This window comes from Trachemys scripta, chromosome 7 (assembly GCF_013100865.1).
Source record: "Trachemys scripta elegans isolate TJP31775 chromosome 7, CAS_Tse_1.0, whole genome shotgun sequence".
In the NCBI taxonomy this organism is placed as follows: Eukaryota; Metazoa; Chordata; order Testudines; family Emydidae; genus Trachemys; species Trachemys scripta.
The window spans coordinates 18,090,001-18,114,728 of record NC_048304.1 but is presented as its reverse complement, the minus strand read 5'-3'; the positions used below and the strand labels follow the sequence as shown (position 1 = coordinate 18,114,728).

Below are 24,728 nucleotides of genomic sequence, written 5' to 3'. Positions count from 1 at the left end.
GTTTAGGTACACGCAGTTGTGTATGTCTAGCTTTGAAATTCTGGCCTCTTAGGATATGTCTGCACTGCAGCTGGAAGCGAGCTCCCAGCCTGGGTCGGGCAGGCTTGTAGTCGGGTGGCTAGCCTGTGCTGCCACCCATGCCATGCAACATTCACACTAATTTTAGCACACAAGCTTGTGCTGAGCTAGCAAGTGTCTGTCAGCCCGGGTTTGGAGGCATGCTCCCAGTTGCAGTGTAGACATACCTTTAGGGAACAGTCTTGACCCCCATGAGACAGGGAGCAGAGGCTAATCTCATGAAACATTTTCATCTTTAGCTTCCGATTCTAGCTTCCTTTTTTAGGTGCCTCCATTGTGCAGCTGCTTTCTTTAGAAGTCTCCGTGGCTGGCTCTAATTGTTGTCACTCTTAAGAAATGTTCCCTGCTATCTAGTCTGATTTTTCTTTTCTTTCTTTTTTTCACTTCAAGCTCTTTGTTTTCTCCTTCAAGAGCTCTTCCCTCCCTCCAGGCAGCAAGCATAGTTGCAGTCTCTGAAAGAAAGAACAATCACTTCCTGCTTATAGTCTTCCCAGACTTTTCACCCCTTTAAAGAACCATTAACAAAAATCCTTGGCTATAAACCTTTCAAACGTTTTAGCAGCAATTGGGAAGGTTTGTTTTCCTCAGACCCACACCCAGTGCCACAGATGCCATAATGCTTGTCTTGTGCTGAGACGCAAATTGTCTAATAGGTTGAGTGAGCCATATTTTCCCTATGCCAATTCTGCTTGCTTAGCTTCCAAGAATCAGTCCTGTTTAAGAGATTTCCAGCCTCAGTTACATTTATGTAAGCGGCTAAGAAGTGGGAGTTGGAAAAAATGCAATTGATCTTTCACAGCACAAGATAAAAGTCTTGTCAAAAGGAAAATGGTAAAAGGAAACAGTACTTCTCCAGCATATAAAAAGGAGATACATCATATAAAACAGACTTCGCCGATAGTTCTGATTTGCCGAAGAGGATATTTTACTTAATATGGCTGATGTTATCAGCACAGATAGAACTAGATCAGTGTCAGGATGAAAGCACAGATTTATCTAATTCTTAAAGAATATTAATTCATGTAGGATATAATAGGTGTTAAAATACCATCGTGATAGGTGTGGCACAGATACATTAAAAACAGAATTCTCTCTCTCTCCCAACCCCATTTCTGTTTAATACATTGTATATCAGTCACTTGGGTCCTGAAGACTCACATGACCACATCGCTGCAAATCATCATTAAGCTAATCATTTTCACAGGGTTCTATGAGCGCAAATTTGGAGGGCCTGAAAGGCTTTCTGGACCTTCTCCCCTTCGCTTACTTCTCAGCCAAAACACAATGTACAATTCAGTTGAAATGCTAAATGACCCAACAGTTATATTGGGGAAATGAACAAAAATAAGGACTTTGCATTTGAAGGGGAGCATCGTTATGTTTTTGGCCTCCTATTGTAGTAGCCTTTAAGAAGTCAACATTTGTCAATGTACTAAGAATATGAAAGTACTAAGAATATGAAAGTACTACGAATATTACAAAGAATATACTAAGAATATGAAAGTACTACGAATATTACAAAAATAGTGGTACAGTTTTCGTGTTATCTAAGACAATTGGACAGCTTTTAAAGTCAGCCACTTATATACTTGCAATACTGTATATTCTACAAGGAATAAGGTTCCATTTGAGACTGATGGGTCAAATTCTGAAGTCTTTGGTTAGGGCCCAATCCAGTGCCAATGGAAGTCAGTGGAAAGGCTTCCATTGACTTCAGTGGGCTTTGGATTGGGTGTTGAGCCCATTAATGGGAGTTTTACTCTAGTAGGGGAAAATAAGGACTGCAAGGCTTGGGGCAAAGCAAGTGAAGACAAATCTCATGTAGGGCCTCTTGCATTTTGTTTGTGTAATGCGTCTTTCTCTCTCTCCTTTTTTTGTGCATGTTCAGAAATCCGTACCCAGTTGGTGGAACAGTTCAAATGTCTGGAACAACAATCCGAATCCCGGCTGCAGCTCCTGCAGGACCTCCAGGAGTTCTTCCGCAGAAAGGCTGAGATAGAGCTGGAGTACTCCAGGAGTCTGGAGAAACTGGCAGAACGATTTTCTTCCAAGATCCGCAGCTCCAGAGAACACCATCAATTCAAGTAAGCAAGGACTTCCAGGAGCATGTGGGTGCTCCAGAGCCTGAATCAATAACTAACATTTGGTTGTGGCTGCAAAGTCCAAATGTTGACTAAAATTAATAGTGATTGTGCTACAGTGGCATTGTTTTGTGTTTTCAGCAGGTCATGAGAAGTGAAATCAAGAATCAGGTATTGTACAGTACAGTCACACTGAACTTGCTGCTTCAGTTCATTTCTTTTAACTCGTTTTTCCAAACAATACCGTCAAATATGTGAACCTTGATTTTTTTCCTCTTCTCTCCCCCCCCCAAAAGAGCATAAACTCAGCCTCCATTTTCTGTGTCTTCACTTCAGTTAGTGCCAATAATGTCAGGTACATTTTATAGGACTTGATTTGTATATGCACTCAAGTCATTATTGGTTAGAGTGCTTTAAATTGCATTTGAAGATATTTGCAGACTCAAAATTGGAGGCAACTTCTGAAAATTGAGTTCACTAAAGTATTTGTATTTTTAAAATATTTGTCTATTACACACGCGCATGAATGCACACGCGCATGAATGCACACGCACAATGTGCTGAAGCTAGGTAAATTCATCTTGGAAATAAGGTACACAGTTTGAACAGTAATTAACCAGTGGAACAACTTACCAAGGGATGTGGCGAATTCTGCTTCACTTGAAGTCTTTTTAAAATTAAAAGCGGATGTCTTTCTAAAAATATGCTTTAGCTGAACCAGAAGATATGGACTCAATGCAACAGGAATTATTGGGTGAAAGTTAAAGCCTGTGTTATACAGGGGGTCAGACTAGATTATCATAGTAGTTCTGTCTGGCCTTAGAATGTATAAATACATGTACATTTTCAAAAGCAGCTTGTGAACTCTCAGCCCACATTCTAAACCTTGGTTGCAAAAAACTTCAGGCAGAGTTTTAGAGTCTGGGGAGACTATTTCTTGGGTGAAGCTATTTAGTGTGTAACGTTATTGACTGGCCTTTACTATCATTCCAAGGCTCCATTTAAAAATGAGGTTATGATTGGAAGAATGACTCCCTGTAAAATGGGACTTCCTAACTTTTTTCTTTTCTCATTGACTCAGCAAATTCAGTTTTGCCGAAGATCTTTGGTTGGGCACCACAAAAGAGGCTGCCCCAAATATGCACATACTCTTGAATTGGTCTCATGTTTTCCCTCCAGCAATATTTCCGGTGTTCTGTATGATGATTAGCTCACTCTGGCTGCCTGTCTTAGCTTGGATGTCTCGCTTGGCAGAACATGAGTGATGCTGTGTAGTGTATGCCACTTTCTAATGTGTGCCTTCCAGGTTCTGAACTCTAAGTGAACTGCATATAAATGTGTGCAGTATGAGAGAAGGATATTCATACTGTGTACTTCCAATGCAATTCTGCAGCGGAAATTCCTTTCCTTTCTCTCCCCTGGCCGTAGCGTTTGTCTCTGTCTCTTTTCTGACAGCCACAGCTATGAAGTATCTTTCCCAAAATGATGCCAGTGTCATTCCATTTGTAGGCCAAGGACCATCAGCATGGTGTAGCTCCCATCCTAGGGACTTGGGCCTCAACCTGCATGATACACTTAACCTTTCTAATTCCTAGCCCCTTACAAACCCTTTCTTTTCTCCAGCCTCATGTTTCTTCCATTACAGCATGAGAAGTTGTTGCTTGTGCGGCTAAATTACTATATCTCATTTACTCCCCCATTACTAAATCTTATTTAATCTATTTACTCTGACTCTCTAGGGAACAGGCTTTCATGGTTTATGCACAGGTCATAGATTGATTCACATGTACAATCCCATTGGTTTGCTTGGTGGCTTTGCTGACGTTGCTGTGCCCTACATCAAGGATACCTGTCCCAGCAGGGGAAGGAGTTCGTGAGCACTGGCTACAGCAATGTGCTTGTGCTCTGTGAACTGGCGGCAATGGTGTTTTGTCATATGTGCATCTCCTCCTGGCGAGTGCCCTAACTGGAGTGCTGGGCAAGCATTTGCCCGCGGGGAGTGTGGGTGTTGCATTTATTATGCTGAGATGATGCCCTGTAAGGTTCACGCTGTGGGGTGATAATACTTATTCACCTTTGTAAAGTGCCTAGTAATGTGCTTGCAGTGGCCACCCCTTGATGGTCAGCATATACCCGAAGTTACCACACAGCAGGATGTGATAGCATGCTTCAAAGGAGGTTAATTTGAGGTTAGTGTGTCTGGATGGAGCTAATGGGATGGGCTCATATACAGCAGTGGTCACCAACTGGTCGATCACGATCGACTGGTCGATCCTGGAGACTCTCCCAGTCAATCGCGATCTCTGGCCGCTAAAAGTCCAGCAGTGCAGTGAGGCTACTGCTAAGGCAGGCTGCCTGCCTGCCCCGGCAACATGCTGCTCCTGGAAGTGGCCAGCATGCCCCGGGGAGTGGGTGGGCAGGTGTCTCTGTGTGCTGCAAGCACCGCCTCCGCAGCTCCCATTGGCCGGGAGCGGGGAACTGTGGCCAATGGGAGCTGCAGGGGTGGTGTCTGCAGAGAGGGCAGCACATGGAGCCATGTGCCCCCTTCCCTCACCCCAGGGGCGCGTTGGCCCCTTCTGGGAGTGGTGTGGGGCTGGAGCAGGCAGGGAGCCTGCCTTAGCCTTGCTTCGCTACTGCCCGGGAGCCGCCTGAGGTAAGTGCCACCCAGCGGGAGCCCACACTCCAGCCCATAGCCCCCTCCCGGAACCAACACCCCATACCCCCTATTGCATCTGAACCCCCTCTTGCACCCCAACCCACTGCCCCAGCCCTGACTTCCCTCTGAGCCAGCACCCCATACCCCCTCCTGCATCCCAACACACTTCCGCAGCCTGGAGCCTGCTCCTGCACCCAAACTCCCTCCCAGAGCTTCCAGCCCCAGCCCGGAGCCCCCCGCACACTCCGAACCCCTAGGCCCCAGCCCAGAGCCCACACCTCCTCCTGAATCCCAACCCTCTGCCCCAGCCTGGTGAAAGTGAGTGAGGGTGGGGGAGAGCGAGTAACAGAGAGGGGGGGATGGAGTGAAAGGGGCAGGGCTTCAGGGAAGGGGTGGGACCTCGGTGAAGGGGCGGGGTAGATCCTGGGATGCACTTAAATTCAACAAGTGATCTTGTGTGTAAAAAGTTGGGAGACCACTGCTATACAGTGACATGCATGAACTGCATCATGAGCTCTTGGGATAGGATGTTACCGCAGTCAATGGAGAGAGAGTGGGTGCAGTCACACTAAAGCCTAGCAAGGCTGTGGGGCTAAATTGTGCTTCATTCTGTATACGAAGTGGCATATAGCTGCACCACCCCAAGAGGACTGAGAGCCCAGGGAATTAGTTGTGCCCCAGAGAGGCATAATTCCTTCCGTACTATCGCCTTTCTTCCCAGGGGTAGTAATTTGCTGCTGGTTCTGACTAGCTCCGCTCCACACCATCTCAGCTGTGTGGGTCAATGCGTTCTGGGATGGAACCCAAGTTCCTTCCATTCCCCACCCCTTTCCCTCTGCTCCTGCTTCTGGCTGTGCAGGTGGAGCAGCCTCAGCCATGCAACCCCTGCTTTCCCCACCATGCCTGCAGCAGAGATGTGGGAAGGCTGAACAGGGCATGGGAGAGCATCTTGTTCCCCACTTGTACTTCAGTGCAGCTGTATGGGGCAGACTATGGTCTAGTCCTCAATAATGATGACTATTATGCATTCATTATGTCTCCTTATTGACTGACTGTATTTCTCACCCTCACATCATCACACGCAAGTCCTTGATCGCCAGCTCGGAGCACAGATTGCTTCTTCCAGAAGCAACACCATTAGTACTCCGCTGATCAAGCGGTTGGAGAGTGTGGTGCATCAGTGATGCAATCAATAGCTCCCTGCTCAATTAGACATGTGCACATACACATGTCTGAGACTGTCCTCCAATTAAGAGTGTAACAGGAGGCAGTTCCAGGTCTCTGAGCTGCTATGCAGCGTACTTTCAATGAGCAAGAACCAGCTTTTCTACCCTTAGAACATGATAGGTGACACAATCAGTCGTATTTAACCTTCGACAAAGGAGGCTCTAAAATCTGCCTGTATTTAAAATGTCCTTAATAGAAATCATGTTACTATCCATGTGAGCTGGTCACGGAGTCCCACAGGGTAGAGTAAATCTACATGTCGTATCTGGTCATTATGGCTAAGGCTACGATTATGTCATGGATATTTATAGTACAAGTCAGGGACAAAATAAACAAAAAATCACAGAAGCCGTGACCTGTCCCTGACTTTTACTAAAAACATCCCTGACAAAATGGGGTGGGAGGAGGGTCTAGCATCCTGCCCCTCCCTGCAACGGCTGGCAGCTGCAAGGGACCCCATTGCCCAGTGGCTCTGAGGGGTCTCCCTGCTGCCCTGCAGGGCTGGGAGCTGCAGGGGGTTTTCCGCTGCCTGTGGCTGCAGGGGAGCTGTGTGGGGGGAGGGAGATGGCAGAGGCTGGGGAGCTGCGGTGGGCTCCCAGCCGGTCCGCGGCCACTGAGCATCGTCATCAGCAGCTGGGAGCTGTGGGGTCCCTCTGCCACTGGTGGCGGTGGCTGGGAACTGTGGGGGAGGAGGCCCCAGCTGTTCACGATGGCTGAGCCACTGCAGGGGGGACCCCTGCCAGCGGGGGCAGCTGGGCAGCTCAAGGGTGGCCGGTCAGTTGTGGGGGGTAGCTGGGCTGCGGTAGCTGGGCTGCGGTAGCTGGGCTGGTGCGGGTCCCCCCCTTGTCAGCAGCGACTGGTTAGCTGCGGGGCCCCCAGTCTCATGGAGGTTGCGGAAAGTCACGGATTCTGTGACTTCCGCAACTTCCGTGACATAATCTTAGCCTTAATTACGGCCCCTGTGTAGGCTAAGCAGTGAGAAGTCTCCACAGCAGCTTGTGCACTATTTTTTGAGATTGGGAAGGGAAGGAGAAATGATTGGGGTTTTGAATACGTAATCAGCTAGATCTTTTTTGCCTTGAAGGAATGTCCTTTTATATTGCCATGGTGAAATATTAGTGCAAAAGCCCCTTTAATGATTCTTTCATCAAGAATAAGCCCCAGGCATTAGAATATAGGGTCGCCCTTAACTGTCAGCCCCATCCCAAGAGCCAGCTGCCAGTGGAGGTTTTTCCTTGAGACACTCAAATATGCTTGGGACAAATCTGGACAAAAGGCCAATCCCAGCCCTGCTGTAAGAAGGTCTGATAGAGTAACAATTGGCGGTAGCATGAACTAGTCACCTTCATTGACTTTTGTGCCATTGTGCCCACTGAGAGCAGGGCTGGATTTAGCCTGTATCTCTGGATTTTCATCCATCTTGTCACTTTCAATCTTTCTATCCCTGATGTTGTTTTATCTTATCCCTCAGTTCTCCCCACTCCATCCATCCACAGAACTGTTCTAATCCACAGTGTTTAATTCCAGTCACCCTCCAGAATTGCAATAGTTTATGCGAACACAAACTACTGTACCACAAACCATTACTTCATTAGAAGGAATGGCTAGGGGTCACACCAGCTTTACCTGTCCTGAGATCTTGTGGTGGGAGCTAATTCTATCCCATTGTTATTGTTGTGCTTCAGTCAGGACTGTAAACTCTCTCTGAGCAGAAGAACCACATCCCTTTGTATCGGGGGCAGTCGTTAGTCTGTATCCACAAAAACAATGAGGAGTCCGGTGGCACTTTAAAGACTAACCGATTTATTTGGGCCTAAGCTTTCATGGGTAAAAACCCACTTCTTTCGGACATAGAGTACGGGTCTGATGCATCTGAAGAAGTGGGGTTTTTACCCATGAAAGCTTAGGCCCAAATAAATCTGTTAGTCTTTAAAGTGCCACTGGACTCCTCGTTTTCACATCCTTTTGTTTTATTCTATAAGGGGGTTTGTCCCAAAGAGCTGTGCAGTAGATTTCTTCCCCAAGGAGAGGAGGGAGGTGTCCTGTAGAGGTGGTTGAAAAACTTACAACAGATCAGTTTTCCATTGGAAAATGCAGTCTTGTCAAAATTGATATGTTTCATGGGAACTTGTTGATATCAAGGAATTTTCGATGGGAAAGTTTTCAAATGATTTGTTTTAACTTTGCCATTTTGAAAAACGTAAACATTTCTTTAATTTCATTTTGACTTATATTAAATATTTTACATTTATATGTAGTATTTAATATGGATTATATTTTATATTATAATGAAAATGTTTGGCGTTTCCATTCTGTCGTAGATTTTGAAATGTCAACTTTTGGTTCTGATTTGGAATGTAAACAAATTTCCAGATGTCAGAATTTCCCACAAAACAGACACTGTTTTTCGACTATCTGTAGTTGAGCTTTGGGTCTCAAGTCTCTGGGCAAACATGGATACCATCTACAGCTGGACACCCCATGACAAGGCCAGGTACTGATGTGCGTGCCCCATAGGCATCACATGGCTCCAAGTGAGAGTTAATCTTTTATCATAGAATATCAGGGGTGGAAGGGACCTCAGGAGGTCATCTAGTCCAACCCGCTGCTCAAAGCAGGACCAATTCCCAGATAGATTTTTTTTGTCCCAGATTCCTAAGTGGCCCCCTCAAGGATTGAACTCTCAACCTTGGGTTTAGCAGGCCAATGCTCAAACCACTGAGCTATTCCCCCAATCATTTTACAGGGTCCAATCCAACACCCATTGAAATGGATGGAAGTCTCTCCATTGACTGCAATGGGAGTTGGTTTAGGCTGATAGTAACTCTTAACTATAAACCGGCATATTCACATTATGCAGAAATGTTTCCTATATGTGTTAACACCTGATTTTAAGCACTGTAGCAAGCAAGTTTGCTCCAACAACACTCTACAGTTGGAAGTCCAATCTGACAGACTGCATGACCCCTGTGATCTTTTCTGAAATGAAGTAGGCTTAATAGAAATAAATGAAACAAACAAGAAAACTACCCCTCCACGTATAGTATTCCACAGTTTGCCTCAGTCAGTCAGTCTGTCTGTTACTCTGCCCTCCACCCCCAGTCTTCTTCTGAAGCATCAGGTTTGGGCAGGATGCTGGACTTGATAGAGTAAGGGTCTGGTCCAATATTGCGAATCTTATGTTGCTTGGTGTCATTGCTGGGAAGAAATAGAACGGGTCCAGAGGCTGTGCGAGAGAACCCAAATGAAAAGTGGAAACCAAAGTTTTTAGAAATTGGAGCAGAACTCTGGCTCTGTGTAGAGCATCACAAAAATGAATAGCTAAAAGTAGACCTCCATCCCATGTGTGCACGTAATGGCTCTGAATCCTTCGGAGATGGGTGATCTCAGTTGTTACTGCTGTTAAAGCAACTCATTGCGGGTTCATTAGTTTTGGCAGCCAGATGGAGGTAGGAGTAGCATCTGGCGGATGGACTGAGCAAGCCCTGGAACATACTGTGAACGTCTAATTATTAGTAAGTTCCAAGCAAGTGCAGCTGGAGGGTGCCAATCGCCCTATGTTAATATAACTGCAAGGCTAAGATGGGAGCAGGCTAGGGGAAAGGTTCATCTTTGCCCTTTAAATGACATTTTGTTGGTTATTCCATATGAAGAAGAGAATCCTAGAAATTTAGAGATGGAAAATTCCTTTTTAGATCCCGTCTAGTCACTTTGCCTCTCCATGCCTTGCTTCACTTCTCTCTGAAATGGATATAACGTATCACCTTTCTCACAGGGCTGTATTCATTAATAAGATTTATATTAATAACTTTACATCAGGTCTCTAAGCACTTAACAAAGGAGGTCAGTATCATTATCTCCATTTTACGGATAGGGAAACTGAGGCACAGAGCAGGGACTGGCATGACTTGCCATGGTCACCCAGTGGCAAAGGTGAGATTAGAACCCTGGTCGCCGGAGTTCTAGTCTTGTGTGTTTTCCATTAAACTACACTACCTCCCCTATAATACGCCTCCTCCCCTATAATACACCTCTACCCCAATATAACGCTACTCGAAATAACACAAATTTGGATATAACGCAGTAAAGCAGCACTCCGGGGGGGGGCGGGGCTGCGCGCTCTGGCAGATCAAAGCAAGTTGGATATAACGCGGTAAGATTTTTTGGCTCCAGAGGACAGCGTTATATTGAGGTAGAGGTGTACATTATTATATGTATTAAGGCACTGTGTAGCGTTCTGGCACTCTCTTTTTAAAAATGCTCCCATCCTGTGGTGTTTGTTTTTTTTCTGCTATAGTACCTAGTTATTCAGTGGGAATCTTCCTGCAGGACAGGAGCAATGTTCAAGTGTTAAGGCCAGTATAATTTTTTTTTTTAAACAGAGGAGACTTAATCATAAGAGTATGTTTAAAATGTCTTTTTAATAGTTTAGAGCTTGGTGAAAGCATCCTGCCCTCAGTGCTTGCATAGTAAACTAATTAATGGGAACGGCATGCTCAACTCAAAGGTGATATATGGCCCTGAGTGAGATGACCAAGGTGGCCACTTTCAAAGCTGAGTCTTCGGGTGATTTGAAGGCTGATTGAAACTGTAAATGTTAACTGGAATTGGAGGAGGGGACATGCATAGTGGGATCAGAACAGCTCTTTTTGTTTTGCAGTCTACTAACCCTTCATCTTTCTGTCGCCCGATGGAGACGGAGTCCAGTTTCCAGGACTTAAATCAGAGCAGAGTCCAGTAAATATTTTCAAACCTGCAGGAGCCCCAGTGTGCTCCAAGGGGCTGAAGCCCTGAGCTCTGGGAAATAGTCTGTGAGAACTTAAGCCCTGCCAGTTTCCATGAGTGCTCCGAGGCTTAGCCATCCTGTCAGTGCAGCAGTCTGCGCTGAATAGCGCCAGGGGTGGCAGTTTAGTCAGCCATATTAGGTAAAAGGTTTCTTCTTGTGCTCTTTAAAAAATGCAAGCGGGACCCCATGCAGCTGGAATCCGATACAACCCCCCCCCCAAAAAAAAAAACTGTAGGGGGTAAGGTTTGGAGCCAGAACAGTCAGTGTGGCTGAGCTGGCGGAAAACTGGTGCAGAAATCTTGGGGTGGAAATTTAGCTGCTCCTCCCACTCCGGAGAGTGGTGGCAGCTTCATTCCACTAGTGGTGAGTAGAGAGCCGGTTCTGCCTGAGAAATGTTGGGAGCATAACCAGATTGTCCAGAGCATGCTTTGATTCAATACACCAGCCCTTCAGCTTCCACAGGTAGGGCTGCTATGGAGCCTGGGTAGAAATGAAGCCTGAAGGAGGACAAGCACTTTGGGGTGAATTCCCATCTTCTCTTTCCCTCAGGACACCCTTAGCTCTCTGTGTCATCTTGAGTGCATGTGAACAGCAAATAATGTAACTACTGCGTGGAGTTTGCAGCTTTGCTTTTCCAGGCCAAAATAAAAAATAGACTTTACAGCATATTTTTTCCACTGAAATTGCTGGAATTACATGAATGGAAGGACCTTCATTCCCGCAACTTGAGGGATGCAATGCACTTGGGGTTTTCCCTTGGCACCCTTGTCGAGAGCATCAGAGGGACTTCTCTTTGCTTTGTAAGGGGAAATGGACAGAACATAATGACCTATGGGAGGCTATTGCCACCACTAACAGTAGATTTGGCAAGAAAGTTGTCTTGGACGCTCAATTTACCATTATAATTGGAGGGAATAAAATCCAGGAATCATTACCATGGAAGTCTAGAAGAACAGGCTAGAGCAGTGGTTTTCAAAGCCAATCCGACGCTTGTTCAGGGAAAGCCCCTGGCGGGCCGGGCCAGTTTTTTACCTGCCGCGTCCGCAGGTTTGGCCGATCGCGGCTCCCACTGGCTGCGGTTCACTGCTCCAGGCCAATGGCGGCTGCGGGAAGGGCGGCCAGCACATCCCTCGGCCTGCGCCACTTCCCACTGGCGGGTCGGGCCAGTTTGTTTACCTGCCGCATCCACAGGTTCGGCCGATCGCTGCTCCAGACCAATGGGGGCTGTGGGACCAAAACTAGATGCAGTACTCCAGGTGTGGCCTGACCAGTGCCGAATAGAGGGGAATAATCACTTCCCTCGATCTGCTGGCAATGCTCCTACTAATACAGCCCAATATGCTATTGGCCTTCTTGGCAACAAGGGTACACTGCTGACTCATATCCAGCTTCTCGCCCAGGTCGCTTTCTGCAGAACTGCTGCTTAGTCAGTCGGTCCCCAGCCGGTAGCAGTGCATGGGATTCTTCCTTCCTAAGTGCAGAACTCTGCACTTGTCCTTATTGAACCTCATCTGATTTCTTTTAGCCCAATCCTCCAATTTGTCTAGGTCACTCTGTACCCCCTTCCCTATCTTCCAGCGTATCTACCTCTCCCCCCAGCTTAGTGTCATCTGCGAACTTGCTGAGGGTGCAATCCATCCCATCATCATCCAGATCATCCAGATCATTAATAAAGATGTTGAACAAAACTGGCCCCCGGACCGACCCCTGGGGCACTCCGCTTCATACCGGCTGCCAACTAGACATTGAGCCGTTGATCACTATCCATTGAGCCCCACAATCTAGCCAGCTTTCTATCCACCTTATAGTCCATTCATCCAATCCATACTTCTTTAACTTGCTGGGAAGAATACTGTGGGAGACCGTATCAAAAGCTTTGCTAGAGTCAAGATATATCATATCCACAGAGCCAGTTATCTCATCATAGAAGGCAATCAGGTTGGTCAGGCATGACTTTCCCTTGGTGAATCCATGTTGACTGTTCCTGATCACCTTCCTCTCCTCCAAGTGATCATCTGTTGATCGAGCACAGAGAGGGACCTGGAACACACATTTACCAGAGGGTTACATTGGCTTTTAGCCAAACCTAGGGACAGATACAGGTACCTCAGTCTCAGTGGCTGGATTACCTGGGTATATTTTCCTTTGAAATTTGGTACTCTACTGATCAGTCTGAGAATTGAAGGTTTGGGAATAGGACCTCTCTGTGCCTCAGGTTATCAGTCTCTGGTGGATGGAGTAATACTTTCCCACCTTGCAAAGGGGTTGTGTGAACCAAGGGATGTTGATGAAGCGTTTTGGGACCCCATCCGAGAATAGCTTTTTAAAATATTGCATGTGAATGCAAAGTGATGGACTGTGTGTTGGACAATACATTGCTGGAACGTCCCCCCTCTATTTTTGGCACAAACTTGCCGTTAAAATTGTCATTAATCATGACTTTGTTAATAGCCAAGTGGAGCGTGAGATTCAGAGAAGATTTAGACACAGAAATTATAAGTCTGCCTCACTGGCTGACTGAAATTTTGCCAAGTTGGTGCGTGGGGGGAAAAAGAGCGGAATGCCAAATTTGTGTAGTTAGAAACCCTCCCACCAAACTGACTGGTGTCTGCTTCCTAGACAACTAGAGATACCAGACGAGGCAGGCACCAATTCACCATGACACTCCTAGGGGTCATTATCAGAATTCTCCTATTATGAGGTTATGATGTATTGTATTGGTTACGAACACTGATGAAATACATTCAGCTTTCCTGTTATATCAGGCACACTGCTATGACTTGCACCTTTTGCTGTATATAGAGAGGCTGCACTGTGTTACTGAAGTGTAATTCTCCCCTTGCAGGCCACACTTTTTTTAAAGGCCTGGATATCATTACAACACTGGTGCCCAAACTGTGGGGTGTGCCCCACTAGAGGGGCATGGCAAGGCCCGAGCCAGTCCCCACAGGGGGAGGGAAGGGAGCACCATAGACGTGAGGAGATTATGGATGTTGGTAGCATGAGATGTGATGACCAGCTATCCCGTCAACAGATCTGCACATCTGAGGTTTCACATTCATTTAGCTCTGGGTATAATAAATGCATCCAATGAAGTAACACTTTTATGGATATTTGTTATGAGACCTCACATTTCATTCTAATCAGCCATGCACAGCAGGAACAGCTTGAATCCAGAACACATGCTATGAATGACAATCAAGTAGTTAATCAAATGCTGCACTGGCTTTAGTGAAGGTGACAAGGCTGAGTTCAGACCTATTTTGTTAGGCAGAAGGGATAGTAGCAGATTTATTCAGTGGAAGATGACTGTATCAGTATCGTTGATAGTATCCACTTGTGAATTAAACTCCTCTTTGAATTGTTCATGTTTCCCCAGGAAGGATCAGCACCTCCTCTCCCCGGTGAATTGCTGGTATCTAGTTTTGACCCAGACTCGGCGAGAGAGCAGAGACCATGCTACCCTGAATGACATCTTCATGAACAATGTCATTGTCCGCCTCTCGCAGATCAGCGAAGACGTCATCAGGCTCTTTAAGAAGGTAAGCAAAGCAAAGGGCAGTTTTTATTAAGGAGCCATTCTTAGTTTTTCACAGAGCAATGCAACTTCCTATGAGATTGTGCACAAACTAGAGATCCATTGAAGATGGGAGAGTGATAGTTTGAACCTACTTTAGATTTTGGGATTGAGATCAGCTGTGAAGTGGGGATAGTAATAGTGGGGATACAATAGTCACTATGGTAAAGCAATCTGAAATTCTTACATGAAAAATGCAAAACTCTTCATATTAGAAATAGTGTGGATGTGGGAACTGTAAAATATCTTGCTTTTGCAGGAGCTAAAGAAACCTGCAGTGAAATTCCAGCCCTATTGAAGTACTGGACTTGAGAGAGTACTGCCATTGACTTGAGAGACCAGGGCTACACCTCTTAGAGATACTTTCCAGAAACAAGAAGTGGAGGAATCTGGGAATTGAGACTCCCCAGTTCTCTTTCTAAATTCCTGACCAAAATTTTCTTTAGTGCATCCACTGAACCAATCCCAGATACAAATGCATGCACACTGGACCTGTCTGATGGCCTTCTGCAGAGCTTATGGTCTGGGCACAAGTGTAGTGTCTTATTTTCCACACTGTGTGGCTGGCTATTTACATGTGAGTGAATAGGATCAGTTCCTTGCCCATAAAGTCTCCTCTCGCTTTAACAGAGTTGGACTGTATTGACATTGCTCCAATCTCAATTTGGTTTAGGCTGGGTTTGAGGTTTCAGGCTAGTTCTAGTGTCAAGGTTAGGATTCAGGTTCAAAGATTTGGATTTGACATTCCCAAAATGTCAAGCTGGCCTTATGAGATTCCAGCCCAACAATAATCTCATGGGATCAGATGGTCTTGTGAGCTTTCTGACCATCCTAAATGGTGGGAATCTGGTAGGATGAGCAATTATCATTAAACTTCTGCTGCCATGGACCAAAATCTCCTGAAAACTGGCCATTCTTATGATATTTCAGCCATATCTGGGTCTAAACTGTAACACTTCTGATTTTGGATCTGACCTAGAACTGAAACCATAAGGGCAAGTTTGATTCTGGTGGCCTGAAATTGAACATCCTTCTCCTTTTTCTGCCCCATAACTGCCTTGAAGGGGCTTGGATTCAAGGGTCCAGTTTTTGCCTAATTCAGAGTTAAGTAGGACTAAAAAGGAACTATTTACAATTTACTTTTAAAAATTTCCCTTCTCCCCAGTTGGTCCCAGTGTGTATCTTTGGATGGCATATCTCATTTTAAATCACAGTAGCACATGTCTGTGCTTGAATGGTGACTAAACAAGGGCCTAGTGTTTAAAATATTTCAATCTTTTACCTAGCCAAGGTGATAAAATATTTTGCTGAGTAGACAATGTTCCATTTCTTTTCCTTTATTTAGACTTAATGGTACACGTACTTACTTTGTGTAGAAATGGTTCCTTTCCCCACTCTCCAGTCCTTTTGCCGACAGAAATAAAGTAGCATTGTCTCCATCTCTAGCCTGTCAAAGCCAGCACCTGCTTTTAATCAGAAGGAAGCTGCACAATTGAGTTGTGGAGTCGTGTGATTTCACTTGCATTTGTCCCTGGAGGTTTAAATCACAGTAGGACTCACATGTCCGTAGAAATAATGACCAGCTAAATCACTGAAAAGGCTTATTTTGTGTCGTCATTTGCCACTAACGTATATCGGGAGGCTGACAATTTAGAGGATAAGCGTTATGCTTTAACCCCCTGTGTACTGTTTCAGACAGAATCTTTAGAACTGAGTTGTTGTGGGTTTTCACTTTTGTCAGTGTTTTGATGAGGTAGTTTAGGCACTGATGAATATCCCAGAAATGAGAACTGGAAAATACCTATTAGATCATCCAGTCTAGCCCTGCAGCCAACATGATTGTTCCCTAAAACGTATTTTCCTGTGTTTTGTCCAGTGTAGCTTTGAATATCTCAACTGATGTCACTTCCAGTCCTTATCCTGGGGAGAGCATGTCATAGGCTATATTAATAGATGAGTGTCATGCAAATAGGCCAGCACCAGAAGGGTTAAAGGCATCCCTAATTGTTCTTCAGCCATTTAGTTTTGCTGTAGATTGCTCTTTGATGATAAATTATGGTAACATTTGTTTCCAAGATGTCACTTTGAATTCCCCCAGTCCAGGATTTATTAATGGATTGTGACACCCTGGATGCATAGAGGAACTGGAAGGTTTTGTGACTTCTCCCATTACAAGTGTATATTGAGCTCTCATTATGTAAATATAAACTATTGCAGTAAAGAGAGGGATGTATAATTGCTGAGCTATCAGGACATGCATAATTGAGTTGCATTTGATCAGCACAATGGTAATTTGCCAACAAAGGTCCTGAGAGGTGCTGAGTTCCTTAACCTCCTACTGACTTCAGTTGAGCTCCCGTCAGGATTATCAGCCAGTAAACTGTGGCTTTGTATTTTGTTGTTCTCCACTGAAGATCTTTATCCTTCCAATGGTAGATAGGTTTCTGCATGGCTAGCCCAAGGAGTGGCCCACTGGCTTACCCAAGCTGGAGGGAAATGGGAACTTTGGAGACACTGAGCTGGTGTTTAAAAGTGTTGGAGTAGGCAGGATTTAAGAGAGCCAACAGATCGCTCAGTTTCACTCCCAAGTTGGTATAAAGGCTCACAATGGCCTCAGCTGTCACATTGAGGGGGAGAGGGAAGTTTAACTTACACTTTTGGAACCTCAGGTAAGATTTGGATTCTGAATTTGGGGCTAAGATTTGAGTTAGTTTTTACTTTTGTCTGAACCGCTTTGTCTTTTCCTAATAAAAATGACTGCATAAAGGCTCATGGGGAGGGAGGTGCAGAATCAGTGTTAATATCCAATATGTCTTTTATCCGGGGACTATATCCTGCCCTTGCATTGGGCCCACTCTTAGAAGCCTCGTTCATCTTGCCCTACTGTGATCCAATGATGCTGCTTGTTGTCATTTCCTCCAAAGATGGTTTCTGATTTCACTGCACATCTCTGAACTCTGGAGTCTTATATTTATGGCACAGCTTGTTCTCCTGCTCTGCAGTGGAGCCAGTTTGATTCAAACCTTTCTTGCTTGCCGTGATGTTGTCAGGGAGATGGATAATTTGAACCCAGTGAGGATCCATAGATTCTCTAGGACTGAGACTGGAGTTGACTCTTTGGTTCTGGAAGATGGCCTCTCAGTGCATTGCCATGCAGTAACCACCACCCTAGTTGTTGGTAACATTAGGGCACTGTGCAATTCTGTTAGGCATGTCTCTCTCCCATTCTTTCCTCCTGGAACACTCCTTCTTTGACTGAAAGCACTGGGAGCTTTGTTAGCCTTGAACGATGAAGAAAAACTACTTAGAAATCATTCCCTTTCCCAAACCTTAATCCCCCTTTCTGCTTGCATGTGTGTGTGGTGCGTTTTGTTTCTTTTCCTCCTTACCAGGAATTATGAACCCGGAAAAAAACCCAGATGCAAGCTGCTTTCCTCAGGGATCTGGGTTATAGTGTTGGTTATATAAATCTGTTTGGAGCTCCAGGGACAAGGATGATTCCAAGCATCTTGGCTTTTGATAAGACTTGATGAGGCAGAAAATAATGAGCTTTTGTGCAGCTGGGCTCTGCACCCCCTTGTCACTGGGCGTTTTAGTGAGAGCCAAGGCAAACCAATAGGGCCAGATTTTAAGTTGGTGGAAGTCGACCATATCTCCACTGAATTCAGTGGAACTACAGCAATTGTATGTCAACAAGGTATATCGGTTTATAGCAGCTGGCAGTTTGGCTCAACATGTCCAAATAGGAGACGAGTCTCTCTTGTTTTTAGGGAAGCAGCAGAAATTATTTATCAAAATCCTTTTATCATCTTAAAGAGAAATCCTATTTCTTGGAAAGCCATTGTTACTACAGTGGCCCCCAATAAGCAAAAATCCCATTAGCATTCTACAGTAATGGCCTGACACTATAGCTTACAAGGAGAAAGGAAAATTGGAAAAGAGTAAAGAAATTAAAACAAAAGAAAAAAAGGAAACAAGGAAAGGTTTAAAGAAACCAACCAACTTCAATTCAAAAAGGAAATGGTTAAAGGTTAGAGAGACCAAATTTGAAGTGTTGATGAGGATTAAGGACCAGAAAAGCGACAGGAGTTAAAGGGGAAAAAAATACAGCACACACAATGCAAATTGTGTGTGTGTGTGTGTGTGTGTGTAAAAAGAATAGTCTTGTATTGCATCCTTCCTGCCCCCAGTTTGTATGTTGTCTACTTACACGATAAGCTTTTGAGGGCAATCCTCAGTCTTCTTACATGCTTGTAAAATATGTCACATACCCATAGTGCTAATTATTATTTTTCAGTAACCTTTTGGAAATAGTTGCCGCCTTTTTGCTCAAGCTTTCCAGAAAAATTCAACTTGAGGCAGACCTCAGTCATGGCAAATTTGAGCCCAAATGGTTAAAGTTGCCAGAGTTCTTTGCCATTGAAAAGAGGGGGTTAACATGGAAAGTGTTAGGCAACCTTTGCAATAGGCATCACCTGTAATATAGTACTTCGGACCGTTACTGTAGGGTAATGGAGTATTTTAATGGAGTGTCAGTTTCCTTTAGAGCAATACCAGGTGGAGAGAATTACCCTTTCATCTGTAAATAGAGCCAGTTGTGAGCTATGTTGTGGTGGAAGCACCACAATTATTTCTCCCCCCCACCACCTCATGTTCATTGGCTTCAGATGCCATTGCATCATTCTATTGTGACACTTGCATCACTACTCAATGTGGCACAGTCATTTGGGATGGTGTAAAATGGCTGCAGTGGATTCTCTTTGCAAAGGAAAGGGTGATAATCCCAACACGATAGATGTGCGAGAAGGTCTAATCAGCACGATTGATCTCTGTAGTAGGTGGCACAGGTTTCACCCTGCTATAATCAAACCACTGTATTTAAATTTTATCGCAGCAATTAAGTGAATTATGCACTCTCCTTCACTCGGCAATGCATTAGAATCTGGTGTGGAACCTTCTGCTACAATCTTGACTGTCAATTACAGTGCCTCCTAGCAACCCATTTGAGTTGATTCAGGGGCAGGAGTGACTCCGTATCAGATGACTCTCTCATTCCATGACCACTTTGCCTGCCTTCTATGGGCCTAGTAATCTAAAGCCATAGCACTTGTTATAATCTTCACAATAGTTTACTGCAATCTTAAAACCCAAGCTCGAGGCCTTTAATTAGTTACTCTAAGGCTGGGTAGTGTTGTACTGATGACTTTTATGGCGAAGGAAAAGCCCAAAGGGATATTAAATGTGTCTTGGGATCTTTATAAAAAGACCCAGTAATGATATCGCTTTTCTTGTTGCACTGGTCTGTTAAAGTTACAATGACAAAGGGCAATTGTTCTCTAGTGGATGTGTTTTCTTGTTAGGTAAAATCCATCAGTCCTCCAAAAGTAATAAATTTCACTAGAATGGTTTACAGTCCGGCACACTGCCCGCTGAATAGAGCCGATCGAAAATTTCAAAAGGAAATTTTTTCCATTGGAAAATACTGATTTGTCAAAATCAACACGTTCCCAATATTTTTTGACTTTTCCTCCCAATTTGGGATAATTTCCCTCCCCCAGAAGTTGAATTTTTTCATATCGGGAATATTTTGTTTTCCAGCCAGCTCTGGTGCTGAACACTGGGATTGCGTATTCAGGTCCAAACAGAAACATGAATACTTACAATACAAATATCCCAGTGCCACTACTAGGATGGTGACAAGTGCCTTTTGGACACATGAGCGAGCCATTTCATAAGTGGCTTCTGATTATGAGTATCTCCATTTTTGGGTCTCCAACTGTGAGACACAGTGTTTTTATTTTTTTTTCTATTACTTGTGCCACTGGTTCTACTTCTCTCTGACAACCAAAATATTTCCCTGTTTAAAAAAAAAAAAAAAAAAAAAAATTTGCAAGCATGGGCAATGTCAGATTAAAACCGAACCAAAAAAAGGAACTCTTTTGTGTCCAGTGCTTCTTTTAAAAACGAAGAGGCTGCAGTTTTCCTACCCAGAGGTGGCTATATTTCAGCTTGTACATGACTTTGGGATCTGACTGTATAAATTCAGTTTTTATTGATGGGTGGTTTTCAAAAGGTTTTAGTTCAGGTCATAAAGTGGTAGGAATTCGAGATGGGGGGAAAAAACCTTTTGGATCATCGAATCCATTCCCTGGCTAATAAAGATTTGTGCCCTGCAGTATAATTTCTAGTTCATTGTCAATCATTGTCACTGGGAAGTTATTCTGCAGTCCCCAGAATGTCTTTATCTGAACTTTTAGGAGATGCAAACCTGAGCTGGATTGTTTATCAGGTTTCTGGTACTTCTTTCTTTGACTGAAGCCGAAAATACCACGAGAAAGCCCCATCTCTCTGTATTTCAGTGCATCTGGTCCATGATGGAAGCTGGAGGGGCATGCAGTGAAAATGGAAAAAATAATAGGGTGTGGAGGGAAAATGTTAGCTGAACATTTCAGCACCTTCAGAACAGATGGCTGTTCCTACTTCTAGAAATTAGTTCCTGGCTCTAGAAATGGGCCAGGGTTTGAAGAGCTCTGATCTGCTTTGTTCATTTTTAATCATCATCTTTGAAAGGTATGGGCATCATCATGTGGTTTAAGTGTAGGGGAGCCAGCACTCCTGAGTTCTAATCCTGACTCTGAGAATGACTATTAGTGACCAGGGGAGGTCAGTTAACCTCTCTGCATCTGCTTCCCCGCCACTCAGATGAAGACAATGGTGATTACCTCATCTATGGGATGCAAGAGTCAACTTATTCATGTGTAAAATACTCTCGTATGGTAAGAGCCATCGGGCCAAATTATCCACTTGGCCTGGAGACAAGCTATAAACTAAACGAGTCCCTGTCTGGGAAGTATATAGTCTCCATGGCATCCTCCCTCCTTCCCCGGGTCCACTGGAATGTTTCTTGGGGAGGTTGGGCTTCATGCATGGAGTGTGTGTTTTTTGTTTTCCCGCCCCCATCCTTCTTCCCTCCCATGCAGTCCAGAGTGAGATGATCATTTAAGTGTGCTTCCTGTGCACTGTGGCCCTCCCTAAAGGAAGTGTTCCAGGGGAATGGCCAATGGGAAACTGCAGAGCCGTGTGTGTGTGTGGAGGTGTCCTCAAGCATTGTAGAGGCACATGGCTTCTGTTCAGCCATCCCTGTCCTCTAGCTTATCTGTACTTGCAGAGATGAACTCCCCACCTACTCCATGAAGGAGGTGAACCCTACCTTTGAGGTACAAAGAGAGAGGAGACTCTGATAAGGGAATATTCCAAGAGTTCCCAGGCTTCTACTCATGCATGTTCCACATAGGAGATGATTGGGGCCATTATTAGTATTACTGATAGCCTCTTACTTTATTTCCTTCCTAAGAACAGTTATTGAAGATGATCCAATTTGATCTCCCGTCTGTACAAATCGGTGTCCCCACTTCAGCCTCAGCACATTGTTTTAGTAGATGCCAATGGAGGTTGCTGTCCTAAGAGGGAGAAGTGCTATCGGTGCAGACCCCCAGAAGGGGTTCTGTTCTCCCTCCCCAGCTTCTTAGTCACCCCCAATGCAAGGGATGGAAATAAACGTGCTGTTTGTTTTATTAGGATAGAACATAGGGAAAAAATATGTAACAGACACAAACATGGCTGTGCTTGAAATAATAGTGCTATGTTATTCCCTGAGCTGAGATTTAATTACTTGCCGTGACAGTGAAGTGAATTAGGTTATGGTGTGTACTGCATTGTTCTGGATGGAAACCTAATGACGATGTGGTGTCTGCAAATAAGGAAGTGCTTTTTTTTTTTTAAATGCTCACTCTCTGTGTTGTCAAGGAGGCCGCACTGCATCGTTGGGTGCTTTTTTCTTTTTTCCCTTGCAGCAGCATTGATTTTAATAAGGGCTCCTAAACTGAACCCATCTCTTGCTCTATCCAAGTAACTGCTTTCTAATAGGAATAGAAGGCATAAATCAGGCAGCTAAATTAAAGGTTGGATTTTTGCAGATGGTGCTGGCGAATTGGAACGCGCTGCCTGACATTTTGACTTTGTCTCCTCATAAATATATCAGTGTAATTTTTCTCTTGTTTAGAAGAGAGAGGGCAAACTCTGATGAGATTTGAGTGTCCTTTGGCTTCTTGCCTAGCTGCATTTGGGAAAGGCTCCAACAGTGTGAACTGGTGAGCTGTGGTCTTTGAGATCCTGGCCCCTTTACCCCAACTACTCAGAACAGCAAGGCTCTCCAGGCAGTATAGAGCTGGTAAACCGCACTAGGCTACCCACTCTGGGGGTGGGTTTGTGGGTGGTGGAGGAAAAGGGGCCTGTTAGGCTTCTAGGGGGCATGACAGCACGGTTCAAAGTAGAGCAATCCCAAGGGCTGTTCTAACTCATAACAGGACTGCTCTGGTTCCCAGCAACCTCCAGAATCTAGAAAGTGCAAATGAAGTGCTTCTAAGTGAGCCAATTTTTAAATGTGCTGCACACCTGCAGCTCCATTTTCTTTTGTGGAATTTGTGGGTAAGCAGCACTTCTGAAAATCAGGCCACTTATATTTAGCTGGATTCAAGAGCCTAATTTTAGGTAGCCAGGTTTGCAAATTATGGCCTCCCTGACTTGCCCACAGTCACGCAGGAAGTCGGAGGCAGAAGCAAGAACTGAATCCAGGAATTTAGAGTCTTGTTTCAGTGTCTTGACCACAAGACCACCCTTCTCCATTTAGTTTGGGAGGGGTTTGGTTCAGGGATTTTGGCTTGGCAGCTGCAAAAGATAGAGGGCAGCTGTACAGTTCAGACCTCCATCTGAACGCCTTCAAACTCAGAGTATTTGGAGCTTGAATTTTGGGTTAGGCCTTTCACTGGTGTGGGAAAGGCTAAATAGTGGAAATACTGGGTGTTTGGGTTGAGCTGTGAGTGAAAGAAACCTTTGGCCTGGTCTACGCTGGGGCGGGGGGGGAATCGATCTAAGTTACGCAACTTCAGCTATGTGAATAATGTAGCTGAAGTTGACGTACTCAGATCGACTTAGCGTGGTGTCTTCACTGCGGTGAGTTGACTGCTGCCGCTCCCCTGTCGACTCCGCCTGCGCCTCTCGCGGCAGTGGAGTACAGGAGTTGATGGGAGAGTGCTCAGGGATCGATTTATTGCGTCTAGACTAGATGCGATAAATCGACCCACGCTGGATCGATCGCTGCCTGCCAATCCGGTGGGTAGTGTAGACATACCTTTTGTTACCTCTATGTTAATGGAAGGTACTGCTAAGAATAGCTAGAGATTTTCACTGCCTCAATTTGGGGGCCCAATTTGAAACACCCTAAAGAAGCCTGATTTTCAGAAGGCAGGAGGTACTTAGCTCCTTCTGAAAATCCAACCTCTTTAAGGTATCCCAGTTTGGGCACCCAAAAAACCCAAGGCACCCCGAATTCCTAGTCACTTTTGAAAATTGTATTTTATTCTTCTCTGAAATATCGTTCAGAGATAAATTGCAGCCTGTTAATTGGCTATCCTATCAGCTGCGCCCTGCATACTAAAGACTAACTTTTAGTAATCTAAGCTTAAACTTTTTGGATGTGCGTAGGTTACCCACGCAGCTTTAATTACAGGTCTCCTGTCTGATGTGGGCTTCCTTGGTTAAACAGGCCCAGGAGAGGTTGCTCATGCTAACTGCATGCACAAAAATATATTGAGTTGCCTGAGGAACTCTAAAAGTGACTTCTTAGTGTTTTGGGGGTCTATACTTATTTTAACCCTGTCTTCAAATTATAATGAATGTGCCAAGGCCAAAAAGAGTCCACAGAGAGAATCTGGGTGTAATTACAAGGGAAACAGGAAAGTAATGGATGCACATGTGCAGTAACATCCAACCGCTGGATTTTTAAGTAGGATTTGACTTTGTTTGCAGCCAAGAATAAATGATCAGCAGTTCCCTAAGAAATGCCTTTTTCTGTGAAATGTTATATTCATGTTGTGGGAGCTGGGAGGCTATATCATGATTAAAATCTGCATCTCCTTGCCAAAATAAAAAAAAAAAATTGATATTGGGATTTCAGCATCAGGGGGGAAAAGGATGCCAAGGAAAAATACCCATGAAACTTTACATTTACAATGGACTGCCCTCCCTAAGCTTTCTAAGGCCCTGCCAGTGCTGGAGTGGAAACAGAGGCCCTCATGATGTGGCATTGAAGTGGTTACTTTTGTAGTGTAGTGCCTCATTGGAGAAGTATTTTGACTGATTCTCATACAGACATTGATCCACCCAAAGTGAAATGAAGGAAGGGCAGTAGGGCTACTTCATCCATTCCAATACTAGAGGTGATCCTGTTAGCTTCTACAAGCTAAGCAGGATTGCATGGGATCA

At 44.7% G+C, this 24,728-nt stretch overlaps 1 protein-coding gene across 3 annotated transcripts in view; it reads left to right on the top strand.

Annotated features, from left to right (window-relative positions):
• Positions 1–24,728, top strand: part of SRGAP3 (SLIT-ROBO Rho GTPase activating protein 3) — a 218,620-nt gene that overhangs the window by 119,310 nt on the left and 74,582 nt on the right. For all 3 annotated transcript variants that reach the window (XR_004646405.1, XM_034775363.1, XM_034775362.1), the window contains exons 2-3: positions 1,967–2,162; positions 14,208–14,370. Coding sequence is in view for 2 of the 3 variants with exons in the window: in XM_034775363.1 (XP_034631254.1) it covers positions 1,967–2,162; positions 14,208–14,370 (359 nt within the window). In the remaining variant the exon portion in view is untranslated. The remainder of the gene's footprint in view (positions 1–1,966; positions 2,163–14,207; positions 14,371–24,728) is intronic.